At 40.2% G+C, this 20,347-nt stretch overlaps 3 protein-coding genes, 1 long non-coding RNA gene and 6 other non-coding genes across 16 annotated transcripts in view; all 10 read right to left on the reverse strand.

The window, feature by feature from the left end:
- Positions 1–485: 485 nt before the first annotated feature.
- Positions 486–5,932, reverse strand: calr (calreticulin). The gene is made up of 9 exons (XM_071487803.1): positions 5,663–5,932; positions 5,046–5,147; positions 4,303–4,506; positions 4,020–4,114; positions 3,556–3,765; positions 3,258–3,371; positions 2,791–2,934; positions 2,085–2,177; positions 486–1,892 (listed from the first exon to the last, which is right to left on the reverse strand). The coding sequence occupies exons 1-9, from the start codon at positions 5,754–5,756 to the stop codon at positions 1,665–1,667; spliced, it is 1,284 nt and encodes a 427-aa protein (XP_071343904.1). The 5' UTR covers positions 5,757–5,932; the 3' UTR covers positions 486–1,664.
- A 1,053-nt stretch (positions 5,933–6,985) lies between these two features.
- tor3a (torsin family 3, member A) lies at positions 6,986–12,637 on the reverse strand. The gene is made up of 6 exons (XM_071487804.1): positions 12,126–12,637; positions 11,793–11,915; positions 10,259–10,524; positions 9,360–9,535; positions 8,655–8,779; positions 6,986–8,300 (listed from the first exon to the last, which is right to left on the reverse strand). Exons 1-6 carry the CDS (start codon positions 12,289–12,291, stop codon positions 8,053–8,055), a joined length of 1,104 nt encoding a protein of 367 aa, XP_071343905.1. The 5' UTR covers positions 12,292–12,637; the 3' UTR covers positions 6,986–8,052.
- An 812-nt stretch (positions 12,638–13,449) lies between these two features.
- Positions 13,450–13,524, reverse strand: LOC139627286 (small nucleolar RNA SNORD47). The gene has a single exon (XR_011692554.1). It is a non-coding gene; the product is annotated as a small nucleolar RNA SNORD47 (small nucleolar RNA).
- Positions 13,525–13,832: 308 nt separating this feature from the next.
- On the reverse strand, positions 13,833–16,832 carry LOC139627121 (uncharacterized). The gene is made up of 10 exons (XR_011692501.1): positions 16,433–16,832; positions 16,281–16,319; positions 16,060–16,110; positions 15,837–15,880; positions 15,173–15,218; positions 14,932–14,982; positions 14,712–14,738; positions 14,487–14,522; positions 14,256–14,299; positions 13,833–13,886 (listed from the first exon to the last, which is right to left on the reverse strand). It is a non-coding gene; the product is annotated as an uncharacterized lncRNA (long non-coding RNA).
- LOC139627279 (small nucleolar RNA snR60/Z15/Z230/Z193/J17) lies at positions 14,589–14,670 on the reverse strand. The gene has a single exon (XR_011692548.1). It is a non-coding gene; the product is annotated as a small nucleolar RNA snR60/Z15/Z230/Z193/J17 (small nucleolar RNA).
- LOC139627280 (small nucleolar RNA snR60/Z15/Z230/Z193/J17) lies at positions 14,807–14,885 on the reverse strand. Its single transcript, XR_011692549.1, has one exon. It is a non-coding gene; the product is annotated as a small nucleolar RNA snR60/Z15/Z230/Z193/J17 (small nucleolar RNA).
- Positions 15,051–15,132, reverse strand: LOC139627283 (small nucleolar RNA SNORD79). The gene has a single exon (XR_011692552.1). It is a non-coding gene; the product is annotated as a small nucleolar RNA SNORD79 (small nucleolar RNA).
- Positions 15,949–16,016, reverse strand: LOC139627282 (small nucleolar RNA SNORD75). The gene has a single exon (XR_011692551.1). It is a non-coding gene; the product is annotated as a small nucleolar RNA SNORD75 (small nucleolar RNA).
- LOC139627287 (small nucleolar RNA SNORD74) lies at positions 16,507–16,588 on the reverse strand. Its single transcript, XR_011692555.1, has one exon. It is a non-coding gene; the product is annotated as a small nucleolar RNA SNORD74 (small nucleolar RNA).
- A 1,247-nt stretch (positions 16,833–18,079) lies between the features above and the next one.
- The window catches only part of osbpl9 (oxysterol binding protein-like 9), a 31,063-nt gene continuing 28,795 nt past the window's right edge, over positions 18,080–20,347 (reverse strand). For all 7 annotated transcript variants that reach the window (XM_071487793.1, XM_071487792.1, XM_071487794.1 and 4 more), the window contains one exon: positions 18,080–20,217. In XM_071487793.1, coding sequence (XP_071343894.1) covers positions 20,143–20,217 — 75 coding nt within the window. In that variant the 3' untranslated portion in view covers positions 18,080–20,142. The remainder of the gene's footprint in view (positions 20,218–20,347) is intronic.

Consider the following 20,347-nt stretch of genomic DNA (forward strand, 5'->3'; position numbering starts at 1 on the left):
TCTGGCCAGCCTGATGGAGGAGGTTCAGCCTTCTTTAACCAAATGATTTTGAAAGAAGAAAAACGCTGAGTCTAAAGACAGTATCTAAGTTTTCAATTTTACATGATAAGCCCCCCAAAACAGAGGGCATTACCCCATAAATGACACACATGGCCTATGACAACAATGGAAAAAAGTATGTCAGATCTGAATTTGCAAAGTAACTAACAACTACAGTTGTCAGATAAATGTAGTGGAGTAAAAAGTACATTTCCCAGTGAAATGTAATGGCGTACAAGTAAAACGCTTATAACATAACTACACAAGTGTAAGTAAAATACAAAATACAGATAAATGCCACCAAAGAAACAAATAAAAATGCCCTTCAGACCTGTGACATCCATACAGTTAGCCAATGAAAAGAAAATTCTACTTTTATATAAAAAATATAACAGACAACAAAATAATAATGCATTAAAAAACATGAAATTGAGAAGCACAACTGCTTATTTTCCTCCAGTTGTTTTTATTAGACAGAACACCTGTCTTTTTGTTTTTTTTGTTGTTTTTTTTTTTTACACAGCAACATGAAAATCTTCCCACTTCAGTTACTACCATTAGTACAAAATGTATCTTTTACAAAAGGGTCATCTTTCAGACTGTTTGTGACATTATATTAGGGGTACAGCAGTGCAGAGATGTTGGCATCAGAAATGGGGAAACTGGTTGTGTAGACCAACAATGAGTAAACCATAAGTAAACGCGTACCAAATGAATGAAGACTTTGCTGCTACTGGCGTGCTTTCAATGTTCATCTGAGTTTGAGAACAGTTTATTTAGACACACAAGACTTCAGTATGTGCATTGAAGTGAAAAAGTGTTAACTTTACAGTACAAAACTATGCAAGGAATTTCATCTTAAAGCACCCCATATTACCATCTTATGAATGACAGTTTTTTTCGAACAGGTTGTCAAACATATAGTGTTAGTCCTTTTGCACTCTTGTCCCCAACCCACTAACCCTAGTTTGAATCAGAAGAGGTTTAGATAAGAGTAGGCAGAATGAATTGCACAACAATGTCTAACTCTGTTGAATCCCTTGAGGTCAACATGAAGAGGAACTTGAGACAGAGTAACAGGACTGACCACAAAAGAGACAAAACCAAAAAGACATGAAACAGATTAATAAGACAAAAAAAAGGAACAAACAAAAAAAAAAAAACAAAACACTTGAGGTAAACAAATCATTTACATGGTATCTTTCACATACAAAATATAGCTTTTCATGTCACTACAACATTATACTTCATTAAGACCCAGATTTTTTTGCAAAACAGAAACGACCATTTATACATTTCTGGGTACAAATGTGAAACAGTTTAGTTTTAGAATTTCTGGTCCTGACATTCGTTATGAGATCTTCATTCTTTTCCATTATTATTCCTCATTTAATAACAACAACAACAATAATAATAATAATAGTAGCACATGGAAACAGAACAGCAATTGCCCTTTTTTTGCCTACTCCCTTGCTTTGTAAACAAACAAATGAAAAACCCCATCCCACCCAACCCCACCCCAGGGTGTCAGTCATGAGGGTCTATCATCTCAGTCACCAGCCTTGTTCCAATGGCTCACTGACTCAGAGAGTCAGGTTCTTCTCTAAGCAGTCCCTGCACCAAGTTTATAACTCATCCTTGAGTTTAGAGTCTGTGCCTTCATCCTCGTCTTCTTCTTCCTCCTCCAGCTCTTCCCCTTCCTCCTCCTCTTCATCTTCCTCCTCCTCCTCCTCATCCTTCTCCTCTTCCTCCTCATCTTCCTCCTTTGCCTCTTCTCTCCTCTTCTTGTCCTCCTCCTCACGTTTTTTTCTCTCCTCCTCCTCTTGGCTTTCTTTCATTTTCTTCTCTGCATCCTGGAGCAGATGTAAAAAGCAAATTAAAAAGTCATAAATAAATCATGCCTTAAGGATTAAACATCATTTAATGCAACAACCGCAAAGCACTGAAGTTAAAGTTTGCATAGCCATACGTACTAAAGATGTATGAGCAGGGCACATGACCACATGCAGATTGAAAACTAGTAAAGATACAAGATTTGGGCTTACCTTAGTTTTACCCCATGTGTCGTTGCCTACCTCCTCTGCCAGGTTTGGGTCATTGGAGATCAGGAAGTTGTCAAAGATGGTACCAGACTTGACCTGCAAAATAAAGTCAAAAGCAATTAATTATTTTACTGTTGGATACTTCATCGAAACAAATAAAAGAAAAGCTACGATTTTCAAACATGTTTCCTCTATGTCCATATCATCTCCATTTCCAAACAATTTGCACTGACTGGCTGAGAAAAAAAAAAACCCACTTCAACCCAAAACTTTGCAGTGGCCCAGTTCAAAATAAGACACAGCAAAGTGTGCAAACAGGACTGCAGCTATTGATTATTTTAGTAATCGCGTATTCTAATGATTATACCATTGATTAATCGGATAAGAACTACTTTTGTTTTATTAAAGAATAAGACATAAGAAAACAACAGAGTATATAAAATATATAGAAAAGAAAAAGAAAAGAACACAGGTCTCTTAAAATGAACAACGAATTGGTTTCCTTTTTCTCCAATAAAAAACAAATTTTTATTGCTACAATATTGTATTGCTGTTACAAAGCTTCATTGAAAGAATTTGCCTCATTGACTTTTATTAATCAAATTAATCGAGTTTCGAGGAATCACTTCAACCCTATGTGTAAAACTAATTTCAGCAAACTGACTCTTCATTAAGCAGTAAATAAGAGTCAGATTCACCGTCTTCTTACCTGCCACAAGTCGAGTCCAATCACACCAATGCTCTTGTATTTATAGATCTCAGAATCAGCTGTGTACTCCGGGTTGTCAATCTCGGGGTGGATCCACTTGCCCTTGTAGGCAGGATTGTCGATTTCTCTGGGCTTCCACTCACCCTGTGGACAGCAGGCAGACACAAAGCCAGGAATCATGGTTAATGTCAGAGGAATCACAAACGCAAATACATCCATACTTCCATTAAGAAGTTTCTCTGGAATAATTATGTCACGCCAGCGGCTGGACAGATTGTAGAATTAGTTAATGAGGCAATAATGCAACAATATGTCCAATATTGAGACATACAGAATTTGAGCACTCAAATACAATGGCACAAAGTAAATATAGCACACGAGGTAGCGAGGATGATTTAAGAAACAGCAGTAGTATAACTTACAGACTCAAACGTGTATATCAAGTGTTATAATTATTTGCTGTTCACCTTGTAATCAGGGTTGGTGACCATAGGCGGCTCCCATTCTCCGTCCATCTCATCGTCCCAGTCATCAGGCTTCTTAGCATCAGGATCTGGGATGTTCTCAGGCTTGTCCCAATCCTACACACACAAAATACAGGTGGAAACATGATTACACTGAGGCATATCAAAAACATTTTAAAAAGACATATGGGTTTCATACAAAGGAAGTGCATTCTGTCTGTTAAGATACAGAAAGAAAAAAAGACCCAAAAGGAGTATGAAAAACACAAGCAGATTCTCTGGATGGCTCAATCTTACTGACCTCTGGTTTCTTATCATCAGGGTCAGGAATCTTCTCCCTGTCATCCCAGTCCTCTGGCTTTTTGGCTTCAGGGTCCTTAATTTTCTTGGGAGGCAGGAAGTCCCAGTCCTCCTCAAGATTGCCCGACTCAACCTTCTTATTGTCGATCTTGACCTCGTAAGTGTTGTCAGGGTTGACAATCAGTGTGTACAAGTGGGTGTACTCATCGTCCTGCAGGGTAGAGTGTTGCGATTCGGTTAATGTATGAATGACTTCCATATAACGTGTTTATAATGAAATACACATCCCACTTTCAACACGTCCTTGCGGATTTGGTTTTATGGTGTGAAGGACAATAGCAACACTGCTATTACAAACTGTCCAAGAATTGGAGGAAACTATGTAAGGGCGCATTTCTTCATGCAACGGGAAGTTGCCATTTCCCAACTAAATAAAAAAACGAGACCCATTCATCGATGTCTCACCTTGCATCTGATGTCCTTGTTGATCAGATGGTTCTTGCCTTTGTAGTTGAAGATAACATGAACTTTCTTTGTGCCAGGGCCACAAATATCAGGACCTGAACAAACCCACAAATGAACAAGTGCAAATGTGTAATCCAGTCCTTCAGTTAACAACAGAAACTAAGCAAACACAAGGAATACCTCAAATTTATCTAAAATATGTCTGTGTATATAACTAAATTAAGAGCTGTAAAATTGTGCTGAAAAATCTCATAAAAGGAATACTCAAAAGAGACTAACTTACCAAACATGATGTTGTAGACAGAGTCTCCATGCATATCCTCCTGGCTGAGGTCAGAGGGGAACAGTTTAATATAGCCTCCACCACAGTCAATGCTCTGCTCATGTTTCACCGTGAACTGGATGACTAGAGGCTGGCCCTGGTTACTGAAGTCATCAAAACGGGTTGACATGGCGTAGAAGCGGGCGTCCTGGCTCGTCTGCAGACCTGCAGTAGGAACAGTGTTACTGCAATGTGTCTACATTAAGGAAAAGTCTAACATAAAGCACAAGTCATCCTCAATGTTGTTTCTATGAAACTGTGCAGGTTAGTTTGGATTTGAACAAGTCTCTTCTCAAGTTGAACAACAGAGAGACAGACTGTTGTGATGATGCCATGTAAAGACAAACACTGGCACTGCTCCATAGACAGTGAATAATGGAGCAACTCTGAGACACTCGAACTGCACCCATGTTGATTTCACTGGTATATGGGCACAATTTCAGATACCACACATTCAGGATAAACACATTTGGGTAGAATAACTCAAATAATAACGTGAACTCTGCAGACTCTGTCACTAGCGCCCAAACTCACTGGAATATCATGCATATCATGTAAATGTCATGTAAATTTGCTTCCTCAGTGTTGTTCTATTAGAAAATTTAATCAAATGTCAGTCAGTTCTAAACCTGAGTTAACATCCTTGACACAGGCTCCAAACTAACAGACACCGTATCAGGATAAAAGTTAACCTTTCCACTCACCTTTGTCTTTCTCTGCATCTCCGTAGAACTTCCCTGCCGTCAGCACAAACTTGCCGTAGTCTGACTTGTGCTTGGATTCCACCCAGCGACTTGTCCAGGCATCTGCACAAACAATTTTAGGTTCAGCGTTGAGGAGACTCACAAGCTGCCCATCTACAACCAATGATGCATCGGCGCAGGTGCAGTGGGAGTGTGTTAGGCTGCCAGAGCATGCATTGTGTGGCTGCCTTCACCATGCTCACTGTGTCTGCAGCGAGACCGGCCACAAAAGCACAGGACAGCTGGGTGAAGGAGGAGGGGGGGTGGGGGGGGGGCAGTGAATGACCAGGGCAAAGGATGTGGGGATGGGGGGGTGGGGGGGCGGAGAGGGTGTGATGATGGCTGAGGAGGAGGGAGTGGAGATGAAGGGAGACGACAGAGGGGTCAAAGATGAATGGCAGTAATGCAGACTAAATATACCTCCATGTGTGCAGTAAGCAGGCAATGCATCGTAGAAATTGAGGTAAAAACACTGCAATATCTGACATATTTACAGTTTCAACAAATCACCACAAAGACAGTTAAATGATAAAGGTATGATTCTGTGTAAAAAAAAAAAAAAAAAAAAAGGACCTCACCCCCGTCTTCAAATTGCTCTCGGAAATACACAGCAGACTCGGCGAGTGCAGACACGGCCGACACGGCCAGCAAAAGCAGCGACAGGGCTGTCATTGTGACGACCTGAAGCACCCTGTCGAAAGAGCAACTAACTCCTAACACAAATCAAGCGATGTGATGTGGCGGCGCGGTGCGGCAGCGGCTGTTTATCGGTCCGGACCGTCATACAGTGATGATACAGTCAGTAGCGCTGAGGCGCCGCCGCCGCTCGCCTCTCCGCTCGGAACAGATGTCTGGATCTGATTGGACGTCGGCCTGGAACCTCAATAAGGAAGCGTTACCGCGCCCAGCCAATCACAGGAGAGAGAATCTGGACGGATAATCGCTGTAGCCAATGGGAGCAGACCACGCGTTCGCTTGATACACGCCCAGGGAAGGGTGATGCGCCGCGAGTGAATCACATGAAGAGAAGAAATCACAATAAACACGAATAAATAACATGAATAAATGTTACATATGAGTCATTCAAGTGCATATAAAGCAAACGACGTTAGATTTCGACCACGCAGTCAAGGGGAAAGTTCTTTACTGTAAAAAACAAAAAAATAAATAAATCACTGCTGTATTAGCATCCACACCTCAATGGACCAGGTCTAAGATAAAAAAAAAAATCACCATACCTGGACTTGTAAAAATAAATGAATAAAGAAATCTCTAACAGTCTTTAGCTTCTCTTAATGTAGTCCAGTTTGACAATTGTGTATACAGTGATTTTGGAATTGACATTTTTTGCTTGTCAGAATCTAATCAAGGATTCAAGTCCCCCCAAAAATTGGGGAATCTGACTCTGTTGTCATTCAAGATTCCCTTATGGGCTGAATCAGATCATAACTTAAGTGTTGTAATTGTTTGACATATGCAGCTGTGACAGACATGCTGATTTGTAAAGACCCCCTCCAGGGATGTTTTTACATATCCAATTATCTTCATTATCAACTAATCTGCTGATTATTTCCTTGATGTTTAAATTTCCTTTTTGTGTACAACCAACATTCAAAATGTAAAGTTATTCCATTTACTATCACAGAAGACTACAAAAAACCAGAAAATATTCACACCTAAGTTTTTAAAATACATTTTTGGAATTTTGATTTAAAAAATAACTCTCACTCGATTATCAAATTACTGTTCAGCTCTTGATCTATGTAGGAGGTTCATACCAACCCTGGTATGAGGTGCTTCCATTAATTATGAAAAAGAAAAATAGTAGTCGCCATGCAGAATAATAAATACATAACTGAGATTTTAGTGAATCTGCTCATTGCATTAAATAAAAACAGCTGTTGTTGGTTTACCGTGGGTGTTTATTTTCTTAAAACAATGTCTGAGATCATTTCTTCTCACATTCCTCTTGTGATGTGACCCTTTGAGCTTTAGAGAGCAAAATCTCTACAGCAGACCAACTCAGACGGCTGTGAGTGTGTGTGAGAGATAAAGCAGGTCAATGAATAAACTATGCCCCAAAGCAATCCGTAAAATTCTGTATATGAAGCAATGAAGATGATAAAAAAACATTTATCAGGCTCATAAAATGACTGAGATCAAAAATGAATTAATAAAAGCATTATTCTTGAACACATTTACACAAAAAAGCTTTTACATAGATTCATTGGTTGTGACAACTGGTCTCACACGTTTTCAAGTAACATTTCCATCCGTGTTGTTAGCTGTTACACACTCTATACTGTTCACACCTCACTGCCATTTAATGGTCAGTAGAAGCCAACTTAATGCCTGACAGATCCACCAAGTGTGCATTTAAGTCCACATAAATAATCGGGTACAGTAACATGTTCAAATATGGCACAAATGATGTCAATAAATAATCAGTGCTAATATAAGCACAATGTCTGACATGCAAATACCAACACAATAATTATGACCATATCTAAACATAAAAACAACTCTTGACTTTGTGACTTTGGCCAAGGTGAACAGACATAAATAATGTGACATGACAATGTCCATCAGTAGTGACATACACTGCACAACCACTAACACCATCTTCTTCACTTCTTCATCTCGACACTGTGAGGATTCAAACCAGGCAGGTGAGGAACAGCAGCCATGTTGCATTTGATGACTGTCTGGCATGAACACGTTTCCAGCGACACTATAGATGTCTGCTGGTGAGCCACGCTGCTGTCCCCTCTTCATGCTGGACCTGCCCTACTGCCTGGCCATCTCTGAGGGACCTGGACAGACACATGTTGCGTCTGTGGATGTGGGGCGAGGAGAGTATGTGGTGCAGAGCAGAATAGACACATCTCCTCTGTGGCTCTGTATGCAGATGGGCTGGTAAAGCAATCTCACACCTCCTCCAGGTCGCTCTCTCCATCTGTCTCTCCTTCTATGGGAGAAAGAAGTTGATCCTCTGGGGTATGGACTTGCATCCCTGGGCTGAGAACAGTCTCTCCTCTTTGGGGACATACAGCATCGCCTTGGCCACCTCATCCAGCGTAGCTTCGTCCGTCTCCAGACCTCGGGCTGCGTAAGCGTCCCGTGCACAGAGCTTGACGTGGCGGTACTCCAGAGGAAGGAAGGGCACGAAGAAGTCGATCAGGTGGCCAGACATCAGCTCGCTCTGCGCGAACCCACCTGGGAGAGAGAAACACACAGAAAATTTGCTTACAAAACACAATTCCAGTCTCAACAGTCAATGATTTTATAGCAATGTTCAAAAGACTTGCTTTAATGTAAGAGAGTAGCTAGTAACACTGATCCTGCCAAGAATCAATACCCCCGTCTGCAGCTCTGTGCAGCTTTCAGTTAATTGTTTTGGTCAATCAGAGCAGTTGAGTAACTTAAACTCTAACTCACCTCAATCACCCATGTAAAAAATGCATGCAGCGCACACAATAACAAAAGAAAGCTGTTCACTTCCTGCCCAGTGAGAAATGGCAGAGAACTGAAGTAAACAAGTAAATTCACTGCTCAGTCACTGTTGCATACCTTGAGACTCCATAGTTTCAGTTCGTAGTCGATGCTCCAGGTCTTCCATACCGATGTCCTCTCGATTCTGTCCCGAGTGCCAAAAGTCCAGCGCTACGTCGTTGATTGTTGCCCCACCGATATTACTAAAGAGGCACAGCAAAAACATGATGTCCAAAGTAGTGGGAGGAGAGTTTGTAATGTATTTTGTTAAATACAGATTATTCCTGGGCAACTGATTACAGATTAGGGTTGGCTGATAATTAAACTTTTTTGCTTGTTGTGTTTAAACACATTAGCTACTTAAACAGTGACACTCGGTTATTGTGACACAAATTTATATTCTCTAAAAGTGAAAGCTAATTTCAGTGAAATGTAGTTTAATAAATCATAATAATGCGAATTTAACATGATTGTTTGACATGTGATTTTGTATTTGTTACCACAGAGTTTTAGTGGTTCAAGGCTTCTCCTAAATCATATCACTGTAGTAAAAGATGCATTTCTCTGTATGACTTTACAGACTACCCGTCTGCAGAAATTGGACATGAGTAATATAAAACATGAAAAATCCATAAAGAGGGCTAATGGAGACAGAGGGGGAAACATCCTTCATCACAGATGAGCTGTCAGAGTATCTGTTTCAAAGGTGCAAGACACTCTGAGTGGTAGCAGGTTTCTGACCCAGCTTCAAAAGACAGGACATGCATGAAATATGGGACAAACCTGAGGAAGAGGAAGATGGCTCTGCGGTAGCTAACCCCATCAACGTTGTCATAGTGATCCATGTAGGGCTTGATGGCATCAATGAGGCCTGGGTGAAGTTTCTCAGCCTCGTCGAAGATGAAGAGAGTCTGAGGGCAACGCAACACCATGTCCCGTATCGCTTCTCGAAGCTGACCCTGGATACAAAGAGGAAGACCAAACTACAGTGTCAAAAATCACTAAAATCTGATTCTAAAATCACTAAAATCTCTATGTGCACAAAAGAAAATGAAGACTAAATGAAGATACTGTGTTTTGTTTACTTTTGAGTCAGGTCAAAGACAAATTTCCATTGCACTTTAATCATGAGAGGAAAAAAACGTTATTTAAAGAATTTGCTATTTTCATTTTCATCATTGATCTTTTTTATACTATGCAAGAGCTTGTTGTGATCTGTCATCATTTTTAAGGGATGCCTTGTTGAGTCACGTAGCCACAGTAAATATGTTCAGAATTCCACATTTACAAATTCTGCAGATCATGATAGTATCAGTATAAAGGTTATCCTGTGTACTACACTCTGTTGAATCTGGATTCATTTATCCAGTCATACTTTGTCAACATAATTACGAAACCTAATGCAGTGATTGTGTAAGATTGTACTTAGATGCGACCATGTTAGCATCTGTGCCCTTGTTGGACAAAGACCAAGTTCCAAAAAGCTGTGCACGTCTGTGCTTGTAGGATCAATGTCTGATTTGAAGCATCTGTCTGAACTGTGATCATTATCTGTCACACACTGAATTACAAAACCACAGACTAAACATCTAACTAAGCAAGCGGGGGTCCCGAGTACACTACCAGGACGTCCCTGGCACAGGGCAGTTGACTCTGTGCCAAGTGGGCTCTGTATGCCTTACCTTATACGTGTCCACCAGTCTGGCGTGTGGGAAGTGGAATGGGGCAATGAACAGACGGACACACTCACTCTTCACCCCGTCACGATACAGGTTATCGGCGATGATCCGGGCCACAAAGTTCTTGCCGGTGCCGGACCAGCCATGGAAGGAGAGTGTGAGTGGCTTGTTGGACTCCGGGTTGTTGATAAAACCCTGAATGGCTTTAAGGACCACTGACTGAGCCAGGTGCTGCCCATGGAGCTTCGTCTGAAGGTCCTTTGCCAGACCTGCATAATGTGTGTGTGCAGAAGAGAGTGCAAGCTTCTGAACGACAGCGACAGATAAAGAAAACTCTCAGAAATTATGCAGTGCTCTGTTTAAATACTTGGATTTCTACAGTATACATGGATATGAATGTTTCTTCAAAATATGTGATGCACCAGTTAATGTCTTTAAAGACTATATATATACTTGGTGTCACTTGCATAACCATATAAGGCTCATCATTTCTGCAGAAGTATTTACACTGCTTGTTGTTAAAACAACAGAAAATGTATTTTCAGTTACTGCAGCCAAGCCCTGATTTTCAATTATTATTTTTCCACAACCAATATTCTATGACAGCATTCACTGTCTTATATTCTTTGACACAGGCAACAACAGCTAATTAACAGCTAATAAATGGCATTAAACCTTCTGAACTCTTATGGGTGCAACTACAACAAACCTGCTAAAGAGCAAAGCACTCTGAAAGCCTTCTCTGAGAGTACTTTGGGTTGGTTTTTCCCACCTCACTTAAAAGTGTCTCTGTACACTTCACTAAAGCCAAGTAACAGTTCTTCCTCGAGTCAAATTAAGAATCTCAATCTAAATGTAACCAAAATAATTAAGTATCCTTCACTTATCATTTTGTTCTTCTCAGGGTGGACAAGTCTCTCAAACACATGAAAATCTGTTCAGTAGTTGATCAGGACCTGAACTGCACATTAATATCAGTCTGACCTGCTGCAAAATATCAATAAAATATCTGACCTAATCCATGCTGGCAATCCAGTGCATGGACATGATGTGTCCACATCAAAAAGAACATTTTACATAAATGTGCTCCTGAACCTTGTGTCTGCTGTCCTGTCTGGTGTATGCAGTCTGTTTGAAGTTTCAAAGTTAAAAGTAAGACAATAAAAGCAACTTTTATGATTTCTTTCATTGCTATAAAAGCTCTCAGAAGCCACTAATGTCTGGCTGAACACAGACGATAAACTGTAAATCTGTAACTATAGAAAAACAAGGCAACAGGAAAAAGACCTGACATCACAGGTGGAGAAAAGGGACAGATAATAAAATCCTCTGCCATGGGTGCGAGTGTGTGAAGTGTGGACTATTACTACAACACAGACAGTGAATTTAAAAAAAAAACAAAAAAAAACATCTAAAAAGTAAATGAAATGACCACAGCCATGTCAAGGAAGTACCTATATTTGCAGGCTCACTAGACTGACCACCACACATTCACTGGGGCTGTATGTGCAAATCGTTTCTACCACCAGTGTGATACCTGTGATGTTGTTGGTTATCCTGCAGTCTCCAGACTCACAGCACTGGCCCAGGCTACAGTACCACTGATGCAGCAGGCTAACGTAGTCGTGAGGAAAACCTGCCCAAAGGTCCCTGGTAGGAACTGCTCACATAGACAGTAAAACAATAAATCAGTTTTTTATAACAGTGCTGTGACCACTGAGAAATATATCAATACTACGAGTCAACATGGAGGGTACTGTAACATGCAAATTGTGGAAAATGTGACTGGTATTATATAATAGCTAATATTATGATAGCTATCGCTGCAAAAAAAAAAAAAAAATCATATTAAAACTCTTATTGCTCCTACCTTGTTGTGTAGCATCGTCTTGGTTGGGCTGACACTCCCCCTCCCAAATATTGCAATAGATGTAATTAAAATAGTAAGTGGAAACATTGGAGATGCTGTCGAACTGGAAGAAATCGGCCTCTGCGGTCAGAGCCCCGAGCAGAGGCAGAAACCACCGCACGTCCATCGGGGAGGAGGCTGGTCCGCGACGGTCAAGACGAGACTGAGAAACGAGATCCGGCGCTCCTCTCCCCTTTAACAGGACCCGGCCATCTGCGGGCGGCCCGGGCCCAGCGGAGCCTGCTCTCCTCCCCCCGCTGTGGATGTCAGCGAAGGAGGAGCGCTCGTCTTACGCCTCCGTGCAGCCCCTCGGGCGGTCACTTAACTCCGCCCGTCGTCAGAGGGTCCGCTTCCGCCCGCATGCAGGGATTTACTGAACTGTACTCTGCGTATTTGGAGATGAGTAGCGACACTGGTGCGTTTTACCTGAAAATGCCTCTTCCGCAGACTTACACAATTACCCACAGTTCATAGCGCTGTGACGTTAAATAAGGTGTTGCCTTGGCTACCAGGGGACGCCCGGAAGTGGTAAACATGGTTTACCCACAGTCTACGGGTAAACCACTATAAAAACATTTAAAAATGAATGAAAGGGACGAACCTCCTTAAGTTCAAGAGGAGTGCACATACAGGTAAAAGGACATAGCAGCTTATGAGAGAGTGATAATGAATTCCTGACATTCAGATCCAAAGTTAGCATTTTGAACGTAAGGAACCGAGGGCATTAATAATAATTTAAAAAAAAAAAAAAAAAAAAAAAAAAAAAAAGTCCTAAGCCCATAACTATATGCTTTAACCAATAACCCCAAGAGATCAATTTTAAGTTTTCCTCAAGGGGTTGAAGTATTTCACACTGACTTAGCAGGTGATGTGAAGTCAGAAGCGTTAACTGCTCAGGACTTTTATTGGCACAGTCGTTGAACAAGAACACACAAGAAGCCATATTATTAATTTTTATTGCCACAATGTTAAGAAAATACAAACATCGCCACAAGAGCAAAGTAAAATCTGAAACAATTTCCTTTTCATTGATCCAAGAACAAGTACTCTAGCTGTGGATCTTCAAGTTGTTTTCTCATCCAGGGCAATTCATTTTGACGCCAATGCAGACAGTTGACCTTCACCACTCGAGTAGCATTATGCAGACAAGCATCCGCAGGCTCACTTTGGCCCTCAAGAGCTCTACAGGGCTTCACGTCCACATTCCTGAGGGAACAGATGGAGTCATAATTGAGTAAAGTGGGGGAAACAAGCAAATAAAAATAAATAAAATTCATGACCACATAGCCTCAGACAAAAATGGAACGGTAAGGGTTATAATCAATCGTAATCATTTGGCAGAATCTTTTCATCACAGGTAGAGTGGTCAATTTGATCTTATTTGTGTCACATACTTCACTGCTGAGCAACAGCAAAATGAAAACGGGGCACTCAAATTAGTTTAGGGACAATGAAATGCTTACCAAGGTCAGTCTGATAGATGCAGCTCTTTCCTGAGATGAGAGAGAGAAATAACCTTATTACAAATCAGTGGCTGGTTGATTAAGATTTACTTCACCAGGTCTCAGTAACAGATGTTGTCCACATTGAAGTTCAGGTCAGACATTTGTTTAGACATCACTGAACCCATAAGTAATTTTAGGACAAGTGCACGTCTGTGCAATCTCACCTGAGTCAACCTTGTCCTGGCTGTTCAAACAGGCTCGAGAGCACAACTGCAACCTGAAGATAACAGAAAAGCATAAGTCAAATATGCATACGAAACATCGGCATGAACGTTTCTACACTGACCAGGTCAGCTAGAGCTAATATAAGAGACTCCATGGTTTTCAGTCAGTCTTCACTTTGTCATCACACAGGCCAGACTATAGGGATCACACAAGGTTCACGAACCACCAGGATCCCAACTAATGTACATGTGGAGGTCTCAGACCCAGATGAGGTGGGATTCAGTGGAGCTGGTATCAGTTTTGATTTTAATATCTTTATTAAATCCCATTTCAGTGATGTTTAAAAAAAAGTTCAGGATTACCAACTCCACTGATCATCTGGGTCTGATGTGCCAGAAATGCTGTTCATTTTCATACTCACCTCATTTGTGAGGCATCTTGTGCAAATAACGTCTCCCGATTGCTCTGCAAAGCAAAAAACCCTTCATGTGAGTTAATGTTAACAAATACAGTATAAATAAGTTGTGTTCTTTTACTAATAAACAGATCAGAATAAATGACCAATTTCCTCAACTGGATCGGAGACCTGATTCAAATTCATCACATCTGAGTGATTTTAGCTGCACAATGCTAATCCAGACATGATACTTACCAACAAGACTGAAGAGTTTATCAGCGAAGATTACATCTGGTGAGAAAAGAGGAGATGTTATTGCTCTGCTTTAAATACTTCAGGGCTGAAGAACAATTGCAGCTAACACATCAGCTAGGAGCGAAAGACAATAGTCATTCTTCACTGTTAAATCTGCTGAACTATGCGATCATCACTGTGTCAAGTGTCACTGAAAGATCACATTACTTCAGACTTCCAACTCACCTTTGTCTTTTGGCGCCACTCTTGTTTCTGAAAATGAACAGATGAAAAATTAGAACTCACTTCAGTAAATCAAGGGGCCTCATGGGTGATGGAGGCCGACACATCAGCTAGGAGCGAAAGACATGTTTCTTCGTCACAGTTATCTGCTGAACTATGCAATCATCACTGCATCAGACCAGCTTGATATTTCAACAGGTCAACTCTTAAAGAACAAACTCACCTGTAACTGAACCAAGAATATTCGAACCATTTCCACGAATACCAGGATCATCTGTAAGTCAAACAAGACATAATTAAAAACCAAATAAATAGTAAACGTGCAAGTACTTCTTAAATCAGCACTGCATCAGAAAAAAGTTCTCTTTCACTCTTTTTCAGAGAGATTCCCATTGTTTTAAAACAAAAATCATCATTGACAGTTTGTTTTGGGGAAACTAGGTCAAATAAATATGGTTCATTACCTGTTTGGAAGTTGTCCAACAGTTGATTCAGTCAACATGATCACACCTACAGAACACAACATAAATGAGCAATCTAAACAACAACAACAAGATTGCAGGTATGAACTTATCAGTGCCTCAGATAAATTAATATGGTGGTTGCGAGTATCGTCATCCATCTTGTCAAGAGTAGCAAATAAGTGTCATCACAGCAGCACATGGGTTGTGTGCAGGATAAAAGGCAGACTGATGCTTCTCTGAGTTGTGTATAGAGTCCCGCTGTAGCTACTCAAATGTTACAGATCTGTGGTGCACCAAGAGCACAGGAATTAAATGATGCTTCTTAACCAACAGGAGTTTTCCTGGCTCAAAGTGAGGCAGAGGTGGTACCATCCTGACAATGTGCACAAAACATGCATGTGTACTGGGCCTTCAACTGGCTCAAACACTTTGCAAGTAACATGTTTTAGGAGTTGGTGAAACAAATTTAGGATTCTTCTACTTGTGCTTTTCACAAAGCCATGACATTTTAAAGACAAATTTAAAAGATTACTTAAAAATAAACAGAGCAAGAAAATTGCTCTGTAATGGCAAGGCCATTTCTTTGTAGTTGTAGAGGCACAGGAACACCTCAGAGAAGCATAAATCCATCTTGAAAGCCATTCTGATGGAAACTGAGCCTTACCTCCTCTCCTCCAGTTCTTTCATGTCTTTAGATTTTCCTGAAAGCTGAGGATATACATATGTTAGTACTATACTGTAAGTCCAGGGAGCTGAGACCACAGCTTGAATAGAGAAGTCTCAGTGTAAAATTACTCAGAAATCACTTCTGTCCACTACTCTTATATCTAAATCATCAGTGACTTCCAATTGGGATAAATAGATTAATTTAAAAAAACTTAAATTACCGGTGTAGCATTTGATGACCTCCAGAACGTGGACACCACATCCATTTGAACCTACGGAAAAGAAAAGCATTTGATGAAAATCTCTGGCACACCATCTTTAATGGTGAGGTGGCACCAACTGCTGTTAATCCAATCTCAGTGAAGCAGTTGGAGTAATCACTTCTGTCCACTGTTATTAAACATTAATAATAACCATAAAGCAACAAGATCTGGTTACTTACCACATATTTGCCTTCATTCTGCAGAAATCGCAGACAGGCCTGCAAGCAGAGATCTGAAATTTAATCTTTACACTTACATTCATATACCTTTTTAAAATTAGGCAATTCTGTTCTTTAAGTCCTAAAAGATTAATTTCCATCAAAGGCTGTACCCCCTGCAGCTGGCAGCATAGAGGCTTCGCAGTTAAATTAAGAAGCAGCCTGGAGTTAATTCTGTGTTATTGTCCCCATGCAGTCAGAAATGTTGGCATTTCTTCACATGTACTCAGATGTCCCTACCAACATTTATTTCATCATACAGCCATGGGGCGAGGCTGCAGGCAGACGGGGGCTGATTAACATGCGTGGTACAACACGTGGCTGAGGCCTGCTACTGCTGCTAACTCTGCTAGCATCACTTCACCGACTCCCATGAAATAAAACATTTATACGAAACTGCAGCACAGAGCCAGCAGGTTAAATATATACATTACAAGTCTAGAGACATATTAACTATTTAATAGCGACAGTCAACCTTGTATGGGTGCGCAGCACCGTAGTGTTAAGGGAAGGACATGCTTACCTCTCAGACAGCCGGAGAATGAGGAAGGACGGAGGGTGCGAGGCGTTTTTATAGGCGATGTCGCGAAGACTCATGGGAAAAAAATAGTCTGACAACTAGCGCCCCTACTCGGCCAAAAACACAATTAAACCAAACTTCAAATATATTCTGTGACACAAAACAAAAATAAAAATGACCCCAGGTAGGTAAACAACAAACTGGACGATGTTGATATTTAAGTTTGTAACAAAATATCTGTATATGTAGTATGTGGTGCTGTTTTACTGTATTGCACTGATATACTGACGTGTTCTTATTATTTTGCCCACCCTCTTCATAACAGTGAGGGTAGGTTTCAACACAAACTGTAGATTATAACCTTCATGATGGAGGATTCCTGTTGTTTTAGCCAGGTGTACCTAATAAACTGTCAACTGGATGTATATGATGACATTGTGAATTTTCTAGTAAACCAACTGAGAAACTGTTTACACACACACACACACACACACACACAAATGGTGTATGGCTATGCAAACAGTTCTCAATCCGATTTTTTTACTACTAGATACAAGATATCTTCCACATCACTCAAAACATTGTTAGTGTATGTGCAATGCAGGATTTAAGTTTCCACACCACACTTGTATAAGATGCCTGTTCTTCCAAACTAGTTATATATATATATATATATATATATATATATATATATATATATATATAGAGAGAGAGAGAGAGAGAGAGAGAGAGAGAGAGAATGTGTTTATTTTCAGACCCCTCAGGAGCCAACAAAGATGTACTTTGTCACTCATCTTTTCAGTAATTAATTTGTAAGGGATTTGTGCCACTAAAGCACAATTTAAAGTAATATTTCTGGTGTATTATAATTTAATCTTCAGAGTCTTGCACAGAGGTCAAATCCCCTGGACGCACACACAGTTGTTTTGAAAAGCCCTGTGGATTGAACCTGAAGTTAAGTGGTAGTTGGGTGGAACTATGCTGAGAATATACTGATGCCAACAAACTGTGTGTATTATAATGGACAATAATGGTGTTTAATATTCCCACGGTAACAAGCACTTTAACTAACAGATGGGTGATGGGGAAAATGTCAGTCAACATCTTGTCATGTCATGCATGGTCAATAATGTGAACTGAACTGACACAGACATATTGTTCATAAAGAAACAAAATCTGTGCTTCCTCTGTGTCTTAAGAAGATGCTCTTTGAAAGAACCATGACAAAATCTCACAGGAATAAACTCATGGAGATTTAATATTATGCATCAATAAACAGGAGGATCTGATACAATCAATGGTTATGATCAGAAGGAAATAAAAATACATTTGTTTTGATTGCTCTCTATCAAGCTATACTGAGTGATACTGAAATAAATGGCAAGGCCTCGATTCAATATATTTTACCAAGACAACACATGGAGGAAAAAAAACAAAGTAACAGCTTTAAATTTAGCTTGGACACAATTTCTTTTAGCTTGTTTCTAAAGGCATGTCTGTCTGCTTTAGAAGGAGATTTAAGTCCACAGCAGAAAACACAGGCATTTATTATTATTATTTATTTTCACCTAGTGTGTGACTGGATGCGCTTACAGCACCGGGAATGTGTCTTTGTAGATCCCTTCACCAATTATTTGAATGGACTCTAAAGGTCTTTTACTATTCATCTGAATCAATCAGCTTACTTAATGTAATGGCCAAATATCTAGGAGAGCAAATAATGAAATCTTATCCACACAATTACAAGAAGGGGGGCCGTTATGAGCTGAGCTTGCTACAGCATTGAGAGATGTTCTCAGGCATTTTCAGGTGAAAATTGTTTATTTCTTTATCGCATCCAAATATGTCTCATTTAGATCCAACCTATGTAACTGTAAATAAGAGAATGAATGATGGTTTGAAAAAGCAGAGGTGTACAGTAGGATAAATATTGCCCTCTATGTGGTTCTTATCTTGAAAAACATTGGACAAAAAAATTAAGATTACAAGAAAACTGAACTGGTAGAACACAGTCTGGTTCCTCGTATTCATTCTCCTCACCCTCTGACAACACAAAGAGTGGACGTCAAGGTGATCCACTCCGACATCAGGGTATTTGGAGAGGATACAAGGATAGGTGATGTGCAGAACAAAAGGGAGACCTCACAAACTCAGCCCCAAGCTTTACATCCTGATCATGGACCAGTGTTCCAGAAAAGACAAAAATATGTAAACAATCATTTGTTCATAAATGCCTTCAGGTAACATGGAAACATTTTTAGGATTTTTTGTTCTCTGTCCAGATCAAAGTCCCTTTAGCCTTTTCTCTTAAGTTTTTTGGCATAATGGACATCCAAATTTGTCCTTTTGACAGGCAACGTAAATGATTTCTATCTACATTGCATATATTCCATAAACCTATGCTATGGGTTATGCAGGGCTTTGCTTCTGGGTAACACTTGAGACACAGAACAGTGTGAAGGACCAAATAGATGGCAAGTTAACAGAACATCAAATGTGTAAATGGAATGATTGCTAAAGATGTAAAGCCATCAAGTTCATATCATCAAATATTTTACACTATTGCCAGAAAGAAAAATAAACAAAAAGAGCATTGAAAATAAAAAAAAGAATATATATTTATATATCCATCATATGTATATCATATCTATATATAAACAACAGTTATAATTAGTTGCAGGCAAGCAGAGAATTTCTCCCCCGCCCCTTTAAGATTCATCCGTTCCACCGTTATAAGGCTGTCAGACTCTCAGAGGGGGCAGCAGCTTTTTTTCCTCAGTCACCAGATTCCCTGAGATGTAGAGCGCTGTTTTATTTGTCAAGGTTTATTTGATTTGAACACCATCAACCACACACCCCTTTACCACCCCCCACCCCCCAAAAAACCATGTGTATAGGGAAATGAGTGCTGCTCTGACTTGTCGTGTGGAGCTAATGATAGGTGTGGTCGTGAAGCTGATGGACAGAGTCAAGAGACGAGATGCGTTGACACTCCCGTCTCCACTCTGTGCTGCCGAGTCTCATGTTGGCGGGTATCGGTGGCGGTGGAAGTGAATTTGCCCAAATAAGGAGAGGAGCTTTACTAATTTTCATGTCACATCTTTGATGCTTTTCCATTTGATTTCATTCATTTCCATATTGTTGTTTTACAGTCAAATGCAAAGCTGTGTACATATTCAATCATCAGTCATTCCAAGGCTTGGATAAGAAGTGGTTTTGCAAAAGAGTTCTTATGAAGACTCTGCTGTGTGTGCATTTCTTTATGCATACATAAGTGTGTGTATCAGAGTGTGTGTAGTCTTCTCAGTGCCTCTGAGAGGCGAATCTCTTTAATAGAGGCTCATCGTAGACCCAGCACTCCCCGTCCTCGTGGAATAGCTGCAGAGACGCACAAGAAATTATTTCACTCGGTTATCTGAAACAACTATATTAGAGGTGATCCCAAATTAAAAGTACAATATTATCTGATATTTCTAACACAGATCTCTGTCTACCTTTGAAATAGAAG

The sequence above is a fragment of the Trachinotus anak genome, unplaced genomic scaffold (genome assembly GCF_046630095.1).
Source record: "Trachinotus anak isolate AG129_WGS33_773 ecotype Australia unplaced genomic scaffold, CSIRO_AGI_Tana_v1 ptg000010l, whole genome shotgun sequence".
Classification (NCBI taxonomy): Eukaryota; Metazoa; Chordata; class Actinopteri; order Carangiformes; family Carangidae; genus Trachinotus; species Trachinotus anak.

Coding starts and splice junctions, on each gene's coding strand:
- calr (XM_071487803.1), bottom strand. CDS start 5,756: ATGACAGCCCTGTCGCTGCTTTTGCTGGCCGTGTCGGCCGTGTCTGCA. Junction 4,507..5,045: donor AGATGCAGAGAAAGACAAAG/GTGAGTGGAAAG, acceptor TTCCTACTGCAG/GTCTGCAGACGAGCCAGGAC. Junction 1,893..2,084: donor ACACATGGGGTAAAACTAAG/GTAAGCCCAAAT, acceptor CATCTGCTCCAG/GATGCAGAGAAGAAAATGAA.
- tor3a (XM_071487804.1), bottom strand. CDS start 12,291: ATGGACGTGCGGTGGTTTCTGCCTCTGCTCGGGGCTCTGACCGCAGAG. Junction 11,916..12,125: donor AGACGATGCTACACAACAAG/GTAGGAGCAATA, acceptor CTATGTGAGCAG/TTCCTACCAGGGACCTTTGG. Junction 9,536..10,258: donor GACTGGTGGACACGTATAAG/GTAAGGCATACA, acceptor CTTTGTATCCAG/GGTCAGCTTCGAGAAGCGAT.